At 34.5% G+C, this 17,677-nt stretch overlaps 1 protein-coding gene across 1 annotated transcript in view; it reads right to left on the reverse strand.

The window, feature by feature from the left end:
* Window positions 1–17,677, reverse strand: part of KHDRBS2 (KH RNA binding domain containing, signal transduction associated 2) — a gene marked incomplete at its 3' end in the record, with an annotated part of 662,231 nt that overhangs the window by 418,759 nt on the left and 225,795 nt on the right. The window contains exon 3 of the mRNA XM_081245279.1: window positions 17,248–17,364. Within this exon, the coding sequence (XP_081101405.1) occupies window positions 17,248–17,364 (117 nt within the window). The remainder of the gene's footprint in view (window positions 1–17,247; window positions 17,365–17,677) is intronic.

Raw genomic sequence — 17,677 nt, forward strand, 5'->3', positions numbered from 1 at the left:
AAGTGAAATGAGTCTTTCTTTACTTTTCAGTAAGTGGGGTAAGGACAACCACTCTCTCTTTGTTACGTTTCCAAAGGGATAATAAATATAGCCTCTTGCTTTCTGAGATAAGCATTCTCTCTCAATGGCCCATTTAATTTCACTATTCCATTTATTTTGCCCCTGTTTTTTCTCCCTGGCTTAGTTTGGGGCAATTCCCAGAAGTTTCATTGTCTAGCTCTGCCTTAGAATTTCAAGAGTTCATAGGACCTAGACTTTTCCAGGTTGTTCAGATCTTGAAGGTGAACCCAAGGATTTTACCCATAAATTGAAGTCTAAAAACATAGCGTGGTTTCAGCTTCTGTTCTTAGATTTACCTGAAATAATATTGTTATTTTGAGATTTTCCTGTTCTTTTGCCATCAGATAACACACTGCCTTTTTTCTGCTTTTCCCAAACAAATGCTGATAGGACAAGGATCTGATAGCTTTCATTGATTTATCCCCATCCACTTGTATTTTGGGATTTGTGAAGGGTAACTGTCAGTTTTGGTATAGATGGTCATTTATTTGTGAGTATTTTGGGTTTTCTTCCTTATTTGACCTATTTTTTAATTTGTTTTCTCTTTACATATATTACTTATCTCCTTTAATATCCACATTCCTCAAGGAGAATTTAAACTTCTAAATTGTATTTTAATAAGTGTGTATTTTTGTCTTCTTCTAAAATTAACTGCTGAATGACCAGCACATATGAAAAGTCTTTCCATATCAGAAGTTCTCTCTCTCTCTCTCTCTCTCTCTCTATATATATATATATATATATATATATATATACATATATATATATATATATATATGTGAAAATAAAATAGTGAATAGCCTAAAATACCAGATACCACAGAAAAGTCTAGTACACTAGAGCTTAAGAAATAACTACTTGCTTTGGAAATAAGTAACCCACTGAATACTTTTTTTTTCTCTTGCAATATGAATGCAGTGAGGGTTCAAAGCTGACTGCAGGGCCTCCCTGGTGGCGCAGTGGTTGAGAGTCCGCCTGCCGATGCAGGGGATACGGGTTCGTGCCCCGGTCTGGGAGGATCCCATATGCCGCGGAGCAGCTGGGCCCGTGAGCCATGGCCGCTGGGCCTGCGCGTCCGGAGCCTGTGCTCCGCAACGGGAGAGGCCACAACAGTGAGAGGCCCGCATACCGCAAAAAGAAAAAAAAAAAAAAAAAAAAAAAGCTGACTGCAGTGGTCTGTGTAGGTAGAATGTGTTGAAGAACATTATTAAGTTCATAAAACCATAGGAAAAAATGTAGCTTGCATTTTTAGTGCCAATTACATTCAATAAGTACCTATCTAAAAATTAAGTAATCAGAGAAATATGGATGTAAATATAATATATATTTTATTTTTTAAAACACTGTGCAAAACTGCAAATTTGAAACAAAACTGAGCTGTGCATGGCAAAATCTGGATAAGACTTAAATCTATTTTCAATTCTTCTTTGAACAGCGTATTTCAATGAAAATATTTGAGAACCCAATACCTTAAAGTGTAATCTGTATGTATGTGGACAGATTTGACCCTTTGCTGACTGTACTGTTAACCTGAAAATGAACTGCTTGTTTTATGTGGACTCTATGTGCCTACTTACATAGTAACTGTAATATTCTTTTGGTTATTATATGATTAGTTATGCAATGTAAAAATCTACATTTACTCTAGAGCCACTAATTTCCATATATGTTTAGATTCACCATATATCTTTGGTCAAATCTTCCAGTCACATACTTTTAACATACTTTTTTAAAAAGAGCACATTTTAATGCTTGTGGGTATGCGTGCACAATGTCAAACTAGTAATGCTTACTGGTAACTTATTTTCTTAAAAGCGTCAGCAAATAACCTGCTTGAATAAATCAATGTTCAACTCTCAACTAATCAGTTTGGCAGATTTGAAAATTTGCTTGTCAACACATGGGACAATCACAAGATCCTTTGCCTTAGGGTATTAACAGCATGTCTTCAAGATAACTAAGATTGAGAAATGATGACTTTTTATTTTTCTCTTGTGTCTTGAAGTTACTTTTTCTGAACTACAGCTAGAATTATGTTAACATATTTGGACAAACAATAAAAATTGTAAGATTTTTATGTGCATATGGATCTGTCAAATTACGTCCTTAAACCAATGAGTTAGAAAATCCTAAAAAGTTAACCATAGTCACTAATAGTATAATTCCACTAAGTATGCCCTTATATTTTAGAAATTTTATATATTGGCCAAACTTAATTTTTCATAACACCTAATTGAATAATGTTAAAAATACATAACCAAATTTTAGTAACAGGTGCAATAAAATATTAGGGATAGTGATAATTCTCGTTTTCCAACATTAATATGATCAAATGGCATGCATTACTTGACGTTTGGGGAAGAGGAGTTTTTTTGTTGTTATATTTTAACACTGATGATGTATAACACTGAAGAAAACTTTCAAATAACTTTTAAGATACACCCAATTTATTTAACATCCTCTATGAAACTGTTTCACAAAATGTAGCAAATATTTTCTAATCAAATAAACTATGCTGTCATCTACTATAATGTCCCCCAAATTCATGAATAAGTAATATTATAAGGAAACATAACTAAATTTAGAAATTAACTTGTAACTCCATGCAATATGCCATAGAAGACAAACACTCCCCCGATTAACTGTATAAGTACATCTGTCCTCCATCACATAAAAGAGCTGAGTTGTTGATCTGCATCAGAACAACTAACACAGCACAAGGGAGAAAAAAATCAGAGCTCTAAGCAGCAAAGATAAAATAGAAGTGAGTACGGCATATTAACAGACTTGTGCATTTTCATAATAAATCAATCTCCTGGGTTTTCCCTAGTAAAGCAGTCATATGAGATATTAAACTAATAGATTACAATGACATAGATAAAATTCTATTAATATTATACATAGCTTTTGCATTTTTATTTATTTCTAAGTGAATATGTATATGTAGATATAAAATACTTTAGTAAGAAAATTCTTTGAGTGAGAGAGAAACACAGATATTATCTTCTGGAATAAATCATTCAATTTGTATTAGAGGAAAAGACTCCTTAGAGTCACAAGAAAAAAATAAACTTTGAACTTAAGGACTAGAGTTAATTTTACAGCAGAGGAGAAAAGAGAAGTCAGAATTTTTTCTGGAACAGCCACAGGAGATCCACCACTAACCTGTCAGCTGAGAAATGGGAAATCTGCTCTCACATCAGATGGGTGGGAGGAGAGAAGCCTTTCCATATCCCCACTCTGCTGCACCAGCAACGAAACAGGGATCTTGCAGCATCTGTTCAAAATCTGATGTAATCCTTTAGTGAGTATTCCCTTAGAACAATATAATTTTCTAAAGTATCAACCCTAGAGTGTGAAAGTCTTCAGAGAAGGTTAAATTTTCTTCTCAGTTATCGGGTTTTGAAAATGCCACTGATAATTACATGGAAATATTAGACACTTCATGAATCAATTTGGTAGAACTATTTAAACTGATGCAGATGGCTTCATTTATCTAACAAATCTAATCTCTCTGGCTAGGGAATGAGAATCTCCAGTTTGCTTCTGAAATTTGGTATCCTAACTTAGGGCATTGCTGGAAAAAAGTATTCTCTCAAAACTTAATTTAGAAATGATTATTTCCAGAATAAAAAATGAATAATAAAAAAATTCTTTCATATAAATAATAGATGTTGCTAATGGCAAGTAAACCACACCAAACAATCAAAGTAAATATACAACCAATATATTAGGAATACTTCTAATTTTTAAAAAAATGTATAATCCTGTGGAAAATATATTGTACTACATTAATGAAAAAGATGACATTAAATGTCCTGTGCTTTAAGTTTTGATGAATAATTCCCAAATTTTCTATTGTGAAATTATATATCCATGCAAAGACTTATATGTTAATCTTCATATCAGCCTTATTTATAATACCCCAAACTATAAACAATCTAAATTACCATCAAAAAAAGAATGGATAAACAAATTGGTGTAGCCACAAAATGGAAAATTCTCAGTGATGTAAAAGAGCAAATTCTTGATACAGGCAACAACATGAATAATTCTCAAAAAGCATTATTTTCAGTGAAAGAATGTGGGAGCAAGTCTATACACTGTATAAATCAATTCATGAAATTCTAGGAAAAGGCTAGCTGATAGTAACAGAAAGCAGATCATTGGTGACCAGAGACCAGAGGTGTAGTGGGGCCCAAAGGAAATTTTTGGTGTGACAAAAATATTCTTTATCTTGACTGTGATAATACAAGTGTGACTACACATTCATTTGTATGATTCAAAGTGGTAGATTTCCATGTATGTAAGTTACATCTTCATAAAAATAAGGCAAAAAAAGTATAATCATTTAGCCCTGGTGGTTTTTAATAAAACCAATGGTTAAGGAAAATGTCTGAACTAAAATGACATTTTTGGCTTATAATTTTAACAATAATTTATAGGAATGTGGAAGAAATTCTCCATTACATGTGCAGTTAAATACACTGTGATCAATTTCCTAACCTATAAAACTCTATAGGAATGATGAAATGAGAAACACTCTCTCCTCCAAAAAAGGAAGCTCTGGGCACCAGATTCTGGAAGATTTCCTAGGAGAGCCCAGACTGCCCCTCATCCTCTCCTGAGGACGGGGCTAGAGCTTCCCAGGGGTGACCCCACTTTTTGCACGTGTTGTCACTAAATGCAGACGACCCACCAAACCCCAGAGTACAGGCTGCTGACTCGGCATCCTAAGCACAGCGTGTTCCTCTCTCCTTTACACTGGAATGCACACAGGGAGTGATAACAGGACAGAGGGTGGATCGTGGCATTTTCATAAATAAAGTATATCGAAACTACTCAATTTTATAGAGGCCAGACCCTGAGAAAGAACCATGTTCAAATAAATCTTCTATATCCTACAGGTAATTTTATGTTATTTAAAGTAATTCGGATATATTTTCTACTTACTTATTTTGGATTTAATAATTTAAGAAAACATAATAAAGTCTATTTTTTTCAATGATATGGTTCCTTGATACTAATATACTAGCTATAGCAAGATATATTAATGAAATTGGTCCTCACGTTTATGTTCTCTTTTTTACATCTAGTAATTAAATATTTCCTTGTAACTTTCCAGCAATCTCAGGTAAATTACTGTCTCTTGGGCAATGATATATCTAGGCTATAAAAATGAATGAGTTAAACTACTATCTTTATCTTCACTGCCAACTTTAAGACTCTATGAGCTGATGTACCATGTGCATGTGCACCTACGACATGGAAGACCAGTTATACCTCCGACTGGCTGAATGGAACTAACACAGCCTCACAGTCATCATTACATTTTTTTTTTTCCTTTGCGGTACGCAGGCCTCTCCCTGTTGTGGCCTCTCCTGTTGTGGAGCACAGGCTCCGGATGCACAGACCCAGCGGCCATGGCTCACGGGCCCAGCCACTCCGCAGCACGTGGGATCCTCCCGGACTGGGGCACGAAGCCATGTCCCCTGCATCGGCAGGCGGACTCTCAACCACTGCGCCACCAGGGAAGCCCCCATCATTACATTTTTAAGAGTTGATCAAGTTTAATTATTTTGGCCCAAATTATTACATTAAAACCATAGAATTACAAGCAACACATCGTTTTGCCTTACTCATTTTATGAATCTTCCTTAAGACAAATAAAAATCGTAGTAAAAGTTTCCACATACTTTCTTTTGGATTATTATTGCTCTTACTATTATTAAATAAAGTGCGTATAAAAAGTTTTAATCTAAAACGTATAGAATCAGAATCTTGAAAATATTAACTCAGCACAATGAATTAATCTATATCTGCTCAGTTGATGGCTACTATCTTATTCTTTCCCATTTGTAGTCCTGGGTTATAGGGGTGACTACAAATTAAATAGTTAATTTAAATAGTTTTATGTAAGTAAATGCTATAATGGTGGTGGTGCTGAGGAAGTAAACATCTCTCACACATTCTAGTAATATTCAAGAAAACAGAAATGAGAGTTGTTCAGGATTCAAATGCTGGAGAAATTATTCTGACTTTTCAATTATTTTGGATTAAAAATAATTTTTAAAGGTAGTTAAATGAAAAGAAGAAAATTAAGAAAGACTGGGGAAAACATTCAAAATGCTTTAGAAGTGCCAAATGATGGAAATAAAGTATTTTCCAAGGCATGCAAACATAAAAAGAGAAGAGAAAAAGAGAAAACAATAAGCCTACTATTGAGAAAGAGGAAGCAGGAAATAGAGGGCATTAATTATAAGCTTAGAAATGTAAGTATTAAAGCCTTTGGAGACATTCCAAATTCTCTTAATCATGGGCCACATTTTCTTTGCCTGTTTTTTTTTAACCCAGTAGCAATGCTAGAACTGTAGATGTTAGAAATTATATTCCTATAGGTTAGGGGTGCCTCCTCTGGTGTAAACCACAGGGAAGCACACGGGCACACCAGTTTACAGTTTATCTCAAAACTCTGACCTCAAAAAGCAAAAAAATTAAACATTAGTATTTTCAAAGTTTAAGCAAATGCTCCATTTGAACAAAAAATATACAAAACAATACATACCTTTGCAGATAACATTTAAAAAATAAATACATTTATAAGGAGCCTAGGTGATTTGTGATAATTAGATATTAAGAAAAATTACATGAAAGTGTTTCATTTATTGACATTAGGTATGCTTGCTCCTGAAACTAGCTTAAGTGCTGGTGACAGAGAATTTCTTGTGACTGCATCCCTGGAAGTGTTCAAAACATTGTCTTGGCTGCAAAAAGTCAATGGTACAATTGATTGTGTTCATAGCAAAATATTGTGAAATAAAATTCATATTTTATGGCAAGACAAGAAAAATTTAAATATAAAAAATGTTCTCTGCCCTTTGGTCTCCTCTCTCCCCTGTACTATGCATTGTATATCTACATTAGGCATTGACCAGACCTCCCCCATCAGCAGAAATACCTGTTCAAACATAAAGAACAACATTTTCCCAGCACAAAGAGACAACTGAAAATATAATATTCCTTCTTAGGTTTGTGGTGTGACCCACCACAATAATGCTTAGATCTGAATTGTGTGTACTCTGTCAATAATATGTCATTTAATGTACAGCCCTCTGCTCAGAAACCTAATATAACTGTGTTTTGACCTCTAATGGGTGGAACAGTTCTTGGAGCTTTCTAAGATGCAGTTCCTGGGTTATAATTCTCAATTTGACACTGATAAAATTTTCCATTTCTTTCTTATGTTGATTGATTAATTGTTCATCAATATATAATTTCATTTGTATCCTTGGCATTTCATTTTCCTTAGTCTTTTTGACTTCCTTAGACTTTTTGAACCAATACACACAGGAGACAAAAGTGAGTTCAGGAATGTTGTTATTCATTAGACTGAGGAGCTGATGACTTCTTTGTCTTTCTGTGGGCTCTATCGCATCAGTAACTATAGCCAGAAAACAGAGCTCTCTACTATTTTATTGTTCAAGCAAATTTTCTGGTATTAATGACAATTCTACTCAGATAAGGAATATTCAGATATTTATGACTGGTAAAATTACTATTCAACTTCTGAATGACTTAGGAAGTTCAAAAACTAATAAGGAGAAAGAATACTAAGTCAAATAAACATCACAGCAACTAATGAAATTCAGAACCTGAATTAGTGCTGATAGCACACTTGAGTTAAGTGCAGCATGTCTCTCTAGCACGCCCACTCTGGGCCCATTATCCTCTCAACTCTATCTCCAGATTCCCCAAGCTGTGCTAGAACAAGTTGTCCAATTTTCTCTTCAAAGAACATGGCTTGTATTGGGGTCAAGTTTCAACAATTTAAAACAAACATTTAACAGCATCTTTCTAAAAATATGCAAATAATAACAACAACCTTTTCATCTAAGGCTTTTCTAAGAGATTAAATATGATTATGATTTGACTTTTTAGGTAACCATTACCACTTGGTTTGCTATTAAAATTACTCATAAATTTAAAAATGAGCAAAATAAAACTATTTAGGAAATTTTTCTTTCTTATATCCAATTTTATTAAAGCAATGATATACTCATCTGGATCTACTACCTTGGTTACTAGGTATGTGGGCAAAGCAAAGATAGGGTCCAATGTGAAAAAGTAAAGTGAATATTGACATTTAAAATATATTTATACATATAACAAAAAACTCAGTTTACCCATTTTTCACCATACAGGGAGATAGACCACTAAATATATAATATATATATATATATATATAGCACTAAATAATATAAAGTATACTAATAATATATAAATGTATACCAGTACACAGAATCACCCTAGGATTCTGCTGAGAAATTCTTATCTAATATAGGAAATTAGTAAAAAAGAAATAATGTCAAAGGGTACAGATATTGCAGATAATCTAATGATGCATAATGATGCATCCATTTTCATAACTTGATCCCATATCTAAATTCTACCATTTATAAAAATATAGGAAATGAATGAGAAAGCAACAAACTCGGTTAAGGTTCTCAGCACAAAAATGTGAATGGTCCTTTTCTTGGCTAAGACAAATCTTCAATGATTCAACTTGGTCAAAAAGAGGGACTAAGAAAGAAAACTGTCCCAATCTTGGTCTGGGGCAATACTTTCAGTAGGGTGCAATTTACTTCCCCTTCTGAGAACCATCTAGCATCAATGATAAACTGCCAGAGCACTTGCTTTGTCAGGTTGTAATAAAATTAAGAAGGCTTAAAGAGAAATTAGAATTACCTACCCAATTAACTTTATCTGGTTTTATTAAACCAGATATTCAAAAATGCAAAGACCTTAAACCAGCTTTATGACTAGCCTAATACTTTTTAACTAGAACATTCTGTTTTTGTGTCTGGTCCCTCATAAAATGCCCCTACCAAGAAGAAATCACTAAATTGGCTTTCTTGGAAGCCTTTTCCTTTACTGGCAACTTTGAAATAAAACACTAATATGCTTGAACAAATTCAAAATAAATTGCAAGTAAAAGCAAACAAAACAAAGAAAAAGAAAAAAAAAAAGGTGAAAAACCAAACAAACAAATCTACACAAAAACTCAGGCGAAAAACCAACCAAACAAACCCACACAAAAACTCAGAAATTATCAAAGTCTGTAATAATTGCCATGAGAGGACAGTAGAAACACAAAAAGAGAACAAATCTAGTATTTGGAAAATGGCTAACAAAGTTGAAAATCATTTAATTTTATATATAAAGTAGTACAAATGTGTTGCAGTTATCTAGTGTTGCATAACTAACCATTTTATTTTTGTGCATGGATTCTGTGGGTGAGGGATTTAGACAGAGCACAATGGGGATAACTTGTATCTGCTTCCAGATTCTGGGGCTGCAGACAGGAGGACTCGGGCCGCAGTGACCGCTGCCGTCATCTGTTGGGCGCCTTATGTGCACCTCCAGGGCCTGGACCACGATGAGGCAAAGGCTGAGCTCCTCTGGGACTTCCCACTGGCACCTGCAAGGCAGACTCAGGATTGTCAGCATCCTCACCAGGCAGCTTAGAGCTCCAAGAGGGGGTGTTCTTGCAAATGAGGCGGGGGGAGCACTGAATCCCCTTCCGCTCAGAAATCCGGATACAACCCCTCCTCTGCAGTTACAAGCAGGTCACTAAAACACCCAGACTCAAGGGGAAGAGAATTAGACCCTATGCATCTCTCTCTAAAAACAGTGTCAAAGATTTTGCAGCCATCTTTAGGACAGCCACAGAATGTGGAATTTTAAATATTCCCTTTCTATATGGAGTAAATCTCATTTGAATTTTGGTTGTAATATTTTGAGGTGGAGAGTACAGCTCAAGACAAAAAGATAGGCCTTCCTCAGTAGTAGAGAAGATACATATTATAATTCTGGATTATAAAATGTGAAATGTCTAGAAATTTCTCTGTCTTCTATTTTTTAATAGCTTAATACATTTTTTAAAATCCTGCAGCATGGTGTGAGAAATTTTGATTCTGTGATTCTCTCATTTCACTCCTCATGGGAAGCAAGTGTTGTCCCATTAACAAGTGACAAGTGACAATGGAGGGAAAATGACTGCACTAGTAACATTAAAAATGTATAATCCTTGGTTTATGGCTGAGACATTAGGTCCTTGAAAGTTTTCAAATAGCAGGTCTTAACTACAAAAATTATAAAATAAATCTATAAATTGGTCTAGTTGTGAATAAAGTTAGCCTAGATGAAATTAACAATTCAAAATAATATATAACTTTGATTCACTATACATAAAACATCACCACATCAGGCTCTGTCATTCCAGGGTGGACAAAGAATGTCACGTGCCATATCAGTAAACAAAGGATGTGTGGCCATCAAGCCATCAGCCACTGCAGCCGCCCCCGACTATACATCCTGAGGGGACTCAGGATGGAAAAAACAGAATATTGTCCCTAGATAGTTAAGGTGCATATCAAAGGAATAATTTCATTGAGCCCACACTTTTGTATCTTTCCATACATAGGCGATTGATAAATTCATTAACTTGAGAGGTCTGGTTTTACTTTAGTTAACAGTAATCTTTTGATGTTCCAACTACCTGTTTTTTGTTGCAAAAACTCCCATATAGCCTGGCTCCTCCCTTACCTCTTCAGAATGGTCCCTCAGAGATGTCTGAAAGGCTGACTCCCGGGCTTAGGTCCTCAGTTTGTCCACTGAATAAAACATAATTCTCAACTTTTAGGTGGTGCAATCTTTTTTCAGTCAATACCAGCTTATGAACAACTGAACCTGGACAGATTTATGACTTTTTTTTTTCTTTCCAAGGTCAAAGCACAGTACAGTGAATGACAGACTATTTATATATAAAGAGTTGAAGATGTTAATATGAAAATATTATTTCTCATTAACATCATGATACAGTTCACTCTTCAACTCAAATCTAACTATTTTAATTCTTTGGTCACTTGGAATCCAAAATAGGTTGAAATAACCTTGTATTGGTTACCATTGAAACACAAGTTTCATTGCGTCCTCACAAAATAGGTATTTGTAATGCAATGTTCCTTCTCATACATGCTACTGTTCAGGGGAGGCTTTTAGTCTGGTTCTCCAACTTCTCAGAATTCAGATCAGAGAAACAGAAGAGTGCAGAGAATAAATAAAAAATAAAATCTCACCTATCTATAACTTATGATACATTCCTTGTCCTTCACACACTCAAGTGATATTTAAGCAAAGTATGCATATTCCTCTATCTCTGTTAGGAAGCCAAGATAGGCAAAGCATTCTTTTCTGCAGAAAGGAGACTGAGAAAGAAATGTTGTTGATTTACTGTGCAGTTTATTAGGGGCAGAGCTAAAATTAAAATCAGAGTGTCCAGACTGTTGATTTTGTGGGATTACAAACTGCTTTGTTGTTCGGGATATTACCAAGTTGAAAGAGGAGTTTACAGTCTCAGCTTGGCTGACAAGCAGTGAGCATGGTGTCACCCCTGTACTGTGGGATTTGAGGTTTGATGTGAGGCTCAGCCCAGAAGCCAAACAGGGGAAGGACACTGGGCCCAGGGTTCGCACTCACCTTGCCCACGAGGCAAGCAGTACCACTTTGAAGGTTTTAGTTGATTTTATTGTTGATGAAAATCAATCTTGCCATGAAATCCAAAAGGATTTACTAAAGTAGCCATTACCAAATACAGAAGACAGAGTATAAAATAGAAACTGCTTATGGTATTAGCACATCAAAGAGAGAAAGGCTTGCCTTCAGAATGATCACACATTTTCAAATAAAACTCTACCAAACAGCACTTCACTTTAAACATGTTTCAAGACCACATGTTTTAAGACCACACCCCATAATTTCAACATAGCTTATTAATAAAAATGCCAAAATATCTTTCATTACAATGAAATTTATTAGCAACCTAGTTATTTGTGATTTCTACTTAAGGACACTGAATACCTATGCAAGAAATTTGCTTTCCTCCTGTTTCCTCACTTACCTGCATGTGTTCAGGCTTTGATTTTCCCTAACCTCTCCTAACCGTTTTTCTTGGCGATAACATGCTTGTTTCTCACTCTTTTCAAAGATAAGCATTTAGAACCACTGCCTCTCTGTTCTCCCTCACCAATCTCTGCCATCAGTATCACTAAAAATAGCAGCACTCTATCCAAAGCACCACGGTTCCCCTCAAGATTTCACAGAAGCAACTGCTGGTGAGGCCGGCAGCTCCGTGGTTACTGAGAACAGGCCATATGCTGCTTGGAGGACTCAGACTTCAAAGAAATTTCTGAACTGCCAGTTAATTTCCTGAGGTATTTTGAAATATTGCAAACACACTGTATATTTTTACTTTCTAGATTTCTCTGAGAATACCTTTCATCATCACAATTGAAAAGTTAGCTTCTATTCAAGAATTTCTGGATTTTTTTATATATTTTTTTAAATTTATAGTGTGAGTTGACATATTCTGGGATCTGACCAGTATGGGAATGAAATGTGAGGTAGGGTTTTGCTACTGGATATTACTGCATTTTGTTTTGTTTTGTTTTTTGTTTCCTTCCTCTGCTTATAGAGTTATTGGCTAGGTGAACTAAACTAAAATGAGTGTTTCTCTGCCAGAGTCAAAAACAAAATAAAACCATTAAACATGTTAGAATATTAGTACTACACTAGACCACAAGAACTGTTTTCCATATCATACTTTCCACCTACTAATTCAAAGATTTATAATTTCTTAAGTTTTTTTTTAAGGAAATGTTCGATCAGGATATTTAATTTAATTAAAAATTCTGTGAGGGCTTGAGTCATGTCTAATATTATCTTCTATGAAGCCTGATATTTTACCTGTAGTTGAACATTCAGCAGAGATGGAAGAAATATTCTTGCATAGTTATTTTGTCCTGACTTAGATAACTATCCAAATATCTCCTTTTATCTTAAAGAAAAGCTCAAGTTTAAGATACACATTTTGTAGCACCTTAACAGCATAACCAATACAGAAAAACAATCTGCATTATTTCCTAGAAATTTGAGGCAAGCTAGTCACTGCAAACAAGGCTATTAAACAAACACATTTGTCTACAAAGGCAGGTGCCTGATGTTGGGCCTGAGGAGCAGGCTGCGGGTTCAAGCTTTGCTGGTGGGCGCAGAAGGGGCACCTAGTGATGCTTCAGGCATTTATTTATTTTTTCATTCAATAGAATGTGAAAAACAGGCTTGTAGTTTTGTGTTGATCTCCTTAATGCCTGCTGATATAAACTTTAAATAAACAAAACTAACCTTTGTAGGCTTGAGCTACCAAGTACCACTCAATTGAATATATGCTGTTTTTCATTTCCTATTTCTATGAGATTTGCTTTTGAACAAACACAAGACAAAAAGAGAAGGTATCCTTAAATCTTGAGACTCCATGGCTCATAGCGTATTCACTGGGGCCCTAAAAGTCAGCAAATGTATCTCTCTTATTCTTTCAATCTCTCTCTCTCTGTATATGTGTTTATATTGTACTTCATATATAGGTAAGTATATAAATGCCATACATGTAGGTAGATAAATAATAAATATATATTTCATTCATATATATATATATATATACACCTGTGTGTATAAATATATACATACATTTACATACTTGTACATGTGTGTTTGGACAACTATATTTCAATGCCTATTAGAAATTCACATAGACATGTTGAGTGTGTAGTTAAACACATGAAACTAGAACCTACAGGAGAGACTGGGAGCTGGATGTACACAGATGGAATGAGATCATGAAGAGAAGAAAGAAGTCTGAAGACCAAGTCCTGGGCTTGGAGGTCTGGAAGAAGAAGAGGATCCAGTCACAAGAACTGAGGAGGAGACAATGAAGAATGAATGAGAGTGGACCTGCCCTGTTTGTGGGAATGTAAATTGGTGCAGCCACTGTGGAAAACAGTATGGTGTTTCTTCAAAACATTAAAAATAGAACTATCATGTGATGCAGGAATCCACTCCTGGGTATTTTTCCAAAGAAAACAAAAACACTAATTCAAAAATATACATGCACTCTAATGTTCATAGCAGCATTATTGAGCAAAAGCCAAGATATGGGAAGCAACCTAAGTGTGCATCAATAGATGAATAGAATAAGATGTGGTATATAGATATAGATATATAGTGTAATATTACTCAGCTATTAAAAAAATGAAATCTTGCCATTTGTAACAACATGGATGGAACTAGAGGGTATTATGCTAAGTGAAATAGATGGAGATAGACAAATACCATATGATTTCACTTACATACGGAATCTAAAAATCAAAACAAATGAACAAACATAACAAACAAAAACAGAGTCATAGATTCAGAGAACAAACAGGCAGTTGCCAGAGAGCAGGGAGGGGAGAGTGGAGAGAAATAAGTGAAGGAGATTAAGAGGCACAAACTTCCAGTTATAAAATAAATGAGTCACAGGTATGAAATGTACAGTGTGGGGAATATAGTCAATAATTATGTCATATCTTTGTGTGGTGACAGATGGTAACTTATTGCTGTGATCATTTTGTAATGTATAGAAATATGGAATTTCTATGTTGTGGCCCAGGAACTAACAGTGTTTCAGGGCAATTATACTTCAAAAACAAACAAAACAAGCACCTAGAAAAAGAGATCAGGTTTGTGGTTACCAGAGGCATGGGGTTGGGGGAGGGGGAACTGTAGGAAGGTGGTCATATGTACAGACTCCCAGTTGTAAGACAAATAAGTACTCAGGATGAAATATTCAACATGATGACTGTAGCTAATAACACTGCTGTATGATACATAGGAATGTGAAGAGCATTAATCCTAAGAGTTCTCACCACAAGGAAAAAATAATTTTTCTTTATCTCCTACTTTATATCTATGAGATGATGAATGCTCACTTAACTTATTGTGATCATTATTTCATGATGTATGTAAGTCAAATCATTATCCTGTACACCTTAAACTTATACAGTCCTGTATGTTAATTGTACCTCAATAAAACTGCAAGGGGGGAACAAAGGCAAGATTAGGAGATTTTAAAAAGAAGTGATACAATTAGCCAATAAATGCATGCAACAGTCAAAGTTATTAATAAATTAAAAATTTAAATTTAAAAAAGGATGGATGAGAGCAACTGATTGCAAATAACATTCTCAAAGAATTTTGCTATGAAGGTCAGCAAAGAAATTAGGTGGTAGCTAAATGGGAATAAGTATGGTTATAAACAAAAATATGGCTACAGTTGCCAGGATAGTTATAAAGACACAGATTCTCCTTCAGAGTCATCACACTTGCATTCTCTCTCATTCTGATTTTTCTTGGGTTGGCTCCTTCTCATAATCCAGTACTCTACTTAATCATCATACAAAACTACTACTCCCATCATTAACCTCTTTGCCCTTCCTGTTTTATTTTAATCCATAACAATTATCAATGCCTGAAAGTAGAAAATTTATTTATTCACTTATTTATTGTCTGTCTCTCCCACTGGGATGCAAACTCCAGGAGGAAATTTTTTTTTCTCACATTTATTACTGTGAACTAGAACTGCAATGACACATAGTGTGACACATAATGTATTATTTGTAAATAATTACAAATATTTCTGTAATTAATGCAGGAATATATGCCCGTGTCATTCTATAAATACACACAGACACATATATACACTTCCACTGCAGAATCAGATGAGTTTTACTTATTTGCTAGAAATATAAAATCACATAAAATATTCCTTTCTGTTCAGGTCACGTGACAGAGAAGCAAAATAGCAGCATAGCAATAAAAGTTTTACCTAGGATTTATTTTTATTTTAATCAAGTGTTTACTAAGGTAATTTTTTCACACCCATGTCTGTGGTTTTATTTCAGCCATGTTGTCCTTAGCAGTTAAAGTCTTATCCACATTCTAAAAAGCATATTGTATAGTGGAATACATTATTATTGATGTTGTTGCTATTAAATGTTTTCATTTTCTTTCATGTTTTAAAGGAGCAATGAAAATACTCAAAGGAGAAACAAACATGATGGATCACCCAGAAAGTAATCAATATAGAAACAGGACTTTGTAACAGGTAATATCAGTAAATTAAACCTAATGGAAACTTAATAGAACAAAATTTTTTCCTTGCTAGATTTTCAAATACTTATGCTGGTACCTAACATGCTCACAGGAAAAAAAAAGAATCCAATATGAACAGGAAAAAATGTCCAAATACATGGGAATGAAAAATATACACTTATTTGCTTTAAAAAAAATATGGAGAGCATACGCAGTGACTTTGGGTATGCAAAGCTGACTAGGATATTTCTCTGGCCCATGGAAGCTAACAGTTTAATGAGAGAAACAGAAAATTTCAATAAAATATGTTTTATGGTTAAGTAAGCCTATTACAGGAGTTCAGGAAACCCTGTCTAATCTAAATCTTAAAGAATGTGTGAGAGAATAAAAGCATGAAAAATGAAGTTTCTGTTGTAAGACTTTGAGATATCTGGAGGACATAAAACAACAACAACAACAAAAATTAAAGAATATAAGAAAATACAGACATAGATACTTTTTGAATAAATCTCTATAAATAGTTATTTTAACACAGAATACTAACACAGCAAAAATCGCTATCACTTTATAAAATGGGAAAATGATGTAGTTCAGATGCAAAATAAATCACTTCAAATATCCAAGTTGATAATAATTTTTAGCTTATTTTTCTTTGGGGATCAGGTGAGTTGTTTAATATCACTGAAGCATTTCAAAACATAAGTGAAATTCTCTTAGATTTGCAGATAAGTATTTGAAATTGCTTCAGGTAAGAGGATCTGAGTGAAATAGATCAGAGAGATAAAATGAGGCAATGATACAGTGGATGGGATCAGGCGATACAGCTGAAGAAAAAACAGGGATCGGGTGAGGGAATTAAAGAAAATGAGCACACACATATAGAAACATCCTACGGAGGACACAGAAAAAAATGAAAAGATTTGACAGCAACCTACACAGAGGACTGAAAAGAATAAAAATACAGAATTACATGTTTTGGGAGAAAAAGACCAGTAATTGATTTTTATGAAAATAGAGGAGACAACAGAAAGTGCAACAGAGTAGCCCCAAAGGGTAAAATTCATGGGACATAATTGGAGGACAGCTCATATTTGCTTGTAAATGTGACCATCCTGTTACAGGTAACTCCTTGTGTGTGTTAAGTATCAAATTCAAAGTTCATACCTTTGCTTTATCTCTCATTGATCCTTTGCCCAGGATAGACATTTTAGCACCTGTTTCTTCCTGTAGCCTCTTCAAGGAGTTTCCTCTTGGTCCAAGCAATTTCCCCACAAAATTGAACTAGGAAACAAAATCAATAGAATGTCTGTTTTAAATAGAGAAAAGTAATAATTTACACCAAGCATAACTGATGGGTTATGGGTTTTTCAATCTTTACCATGGAGAAGAGAGTTATGCCATTCAGATACCCAAACACACACACACACATACACACACACACAGAAAACCATCTCAGACCACTAAGATCAGATCCACTTTTAAAAAGACACTTCTTTCCAAAGGAATGCCAAAGTCAGCAATATTTTGAACATATCATTTACTCATATAATCACATAGATAAATAAATTACTCAAGAATGAAATTAGGGAGAAGC

Source organism: Mesoplodon bidens (assembly GCF_964165515.1).
Source record: "Mesoplodon bidens genome assembly, chromosome: 10".
NCBI classification, from domain to species: Eukaryota; Metazoa; Chordata; class Mammalia; order Artiodactyla; family Ziphiidae; genus Mesoplodon; species Mesoplodon bidens.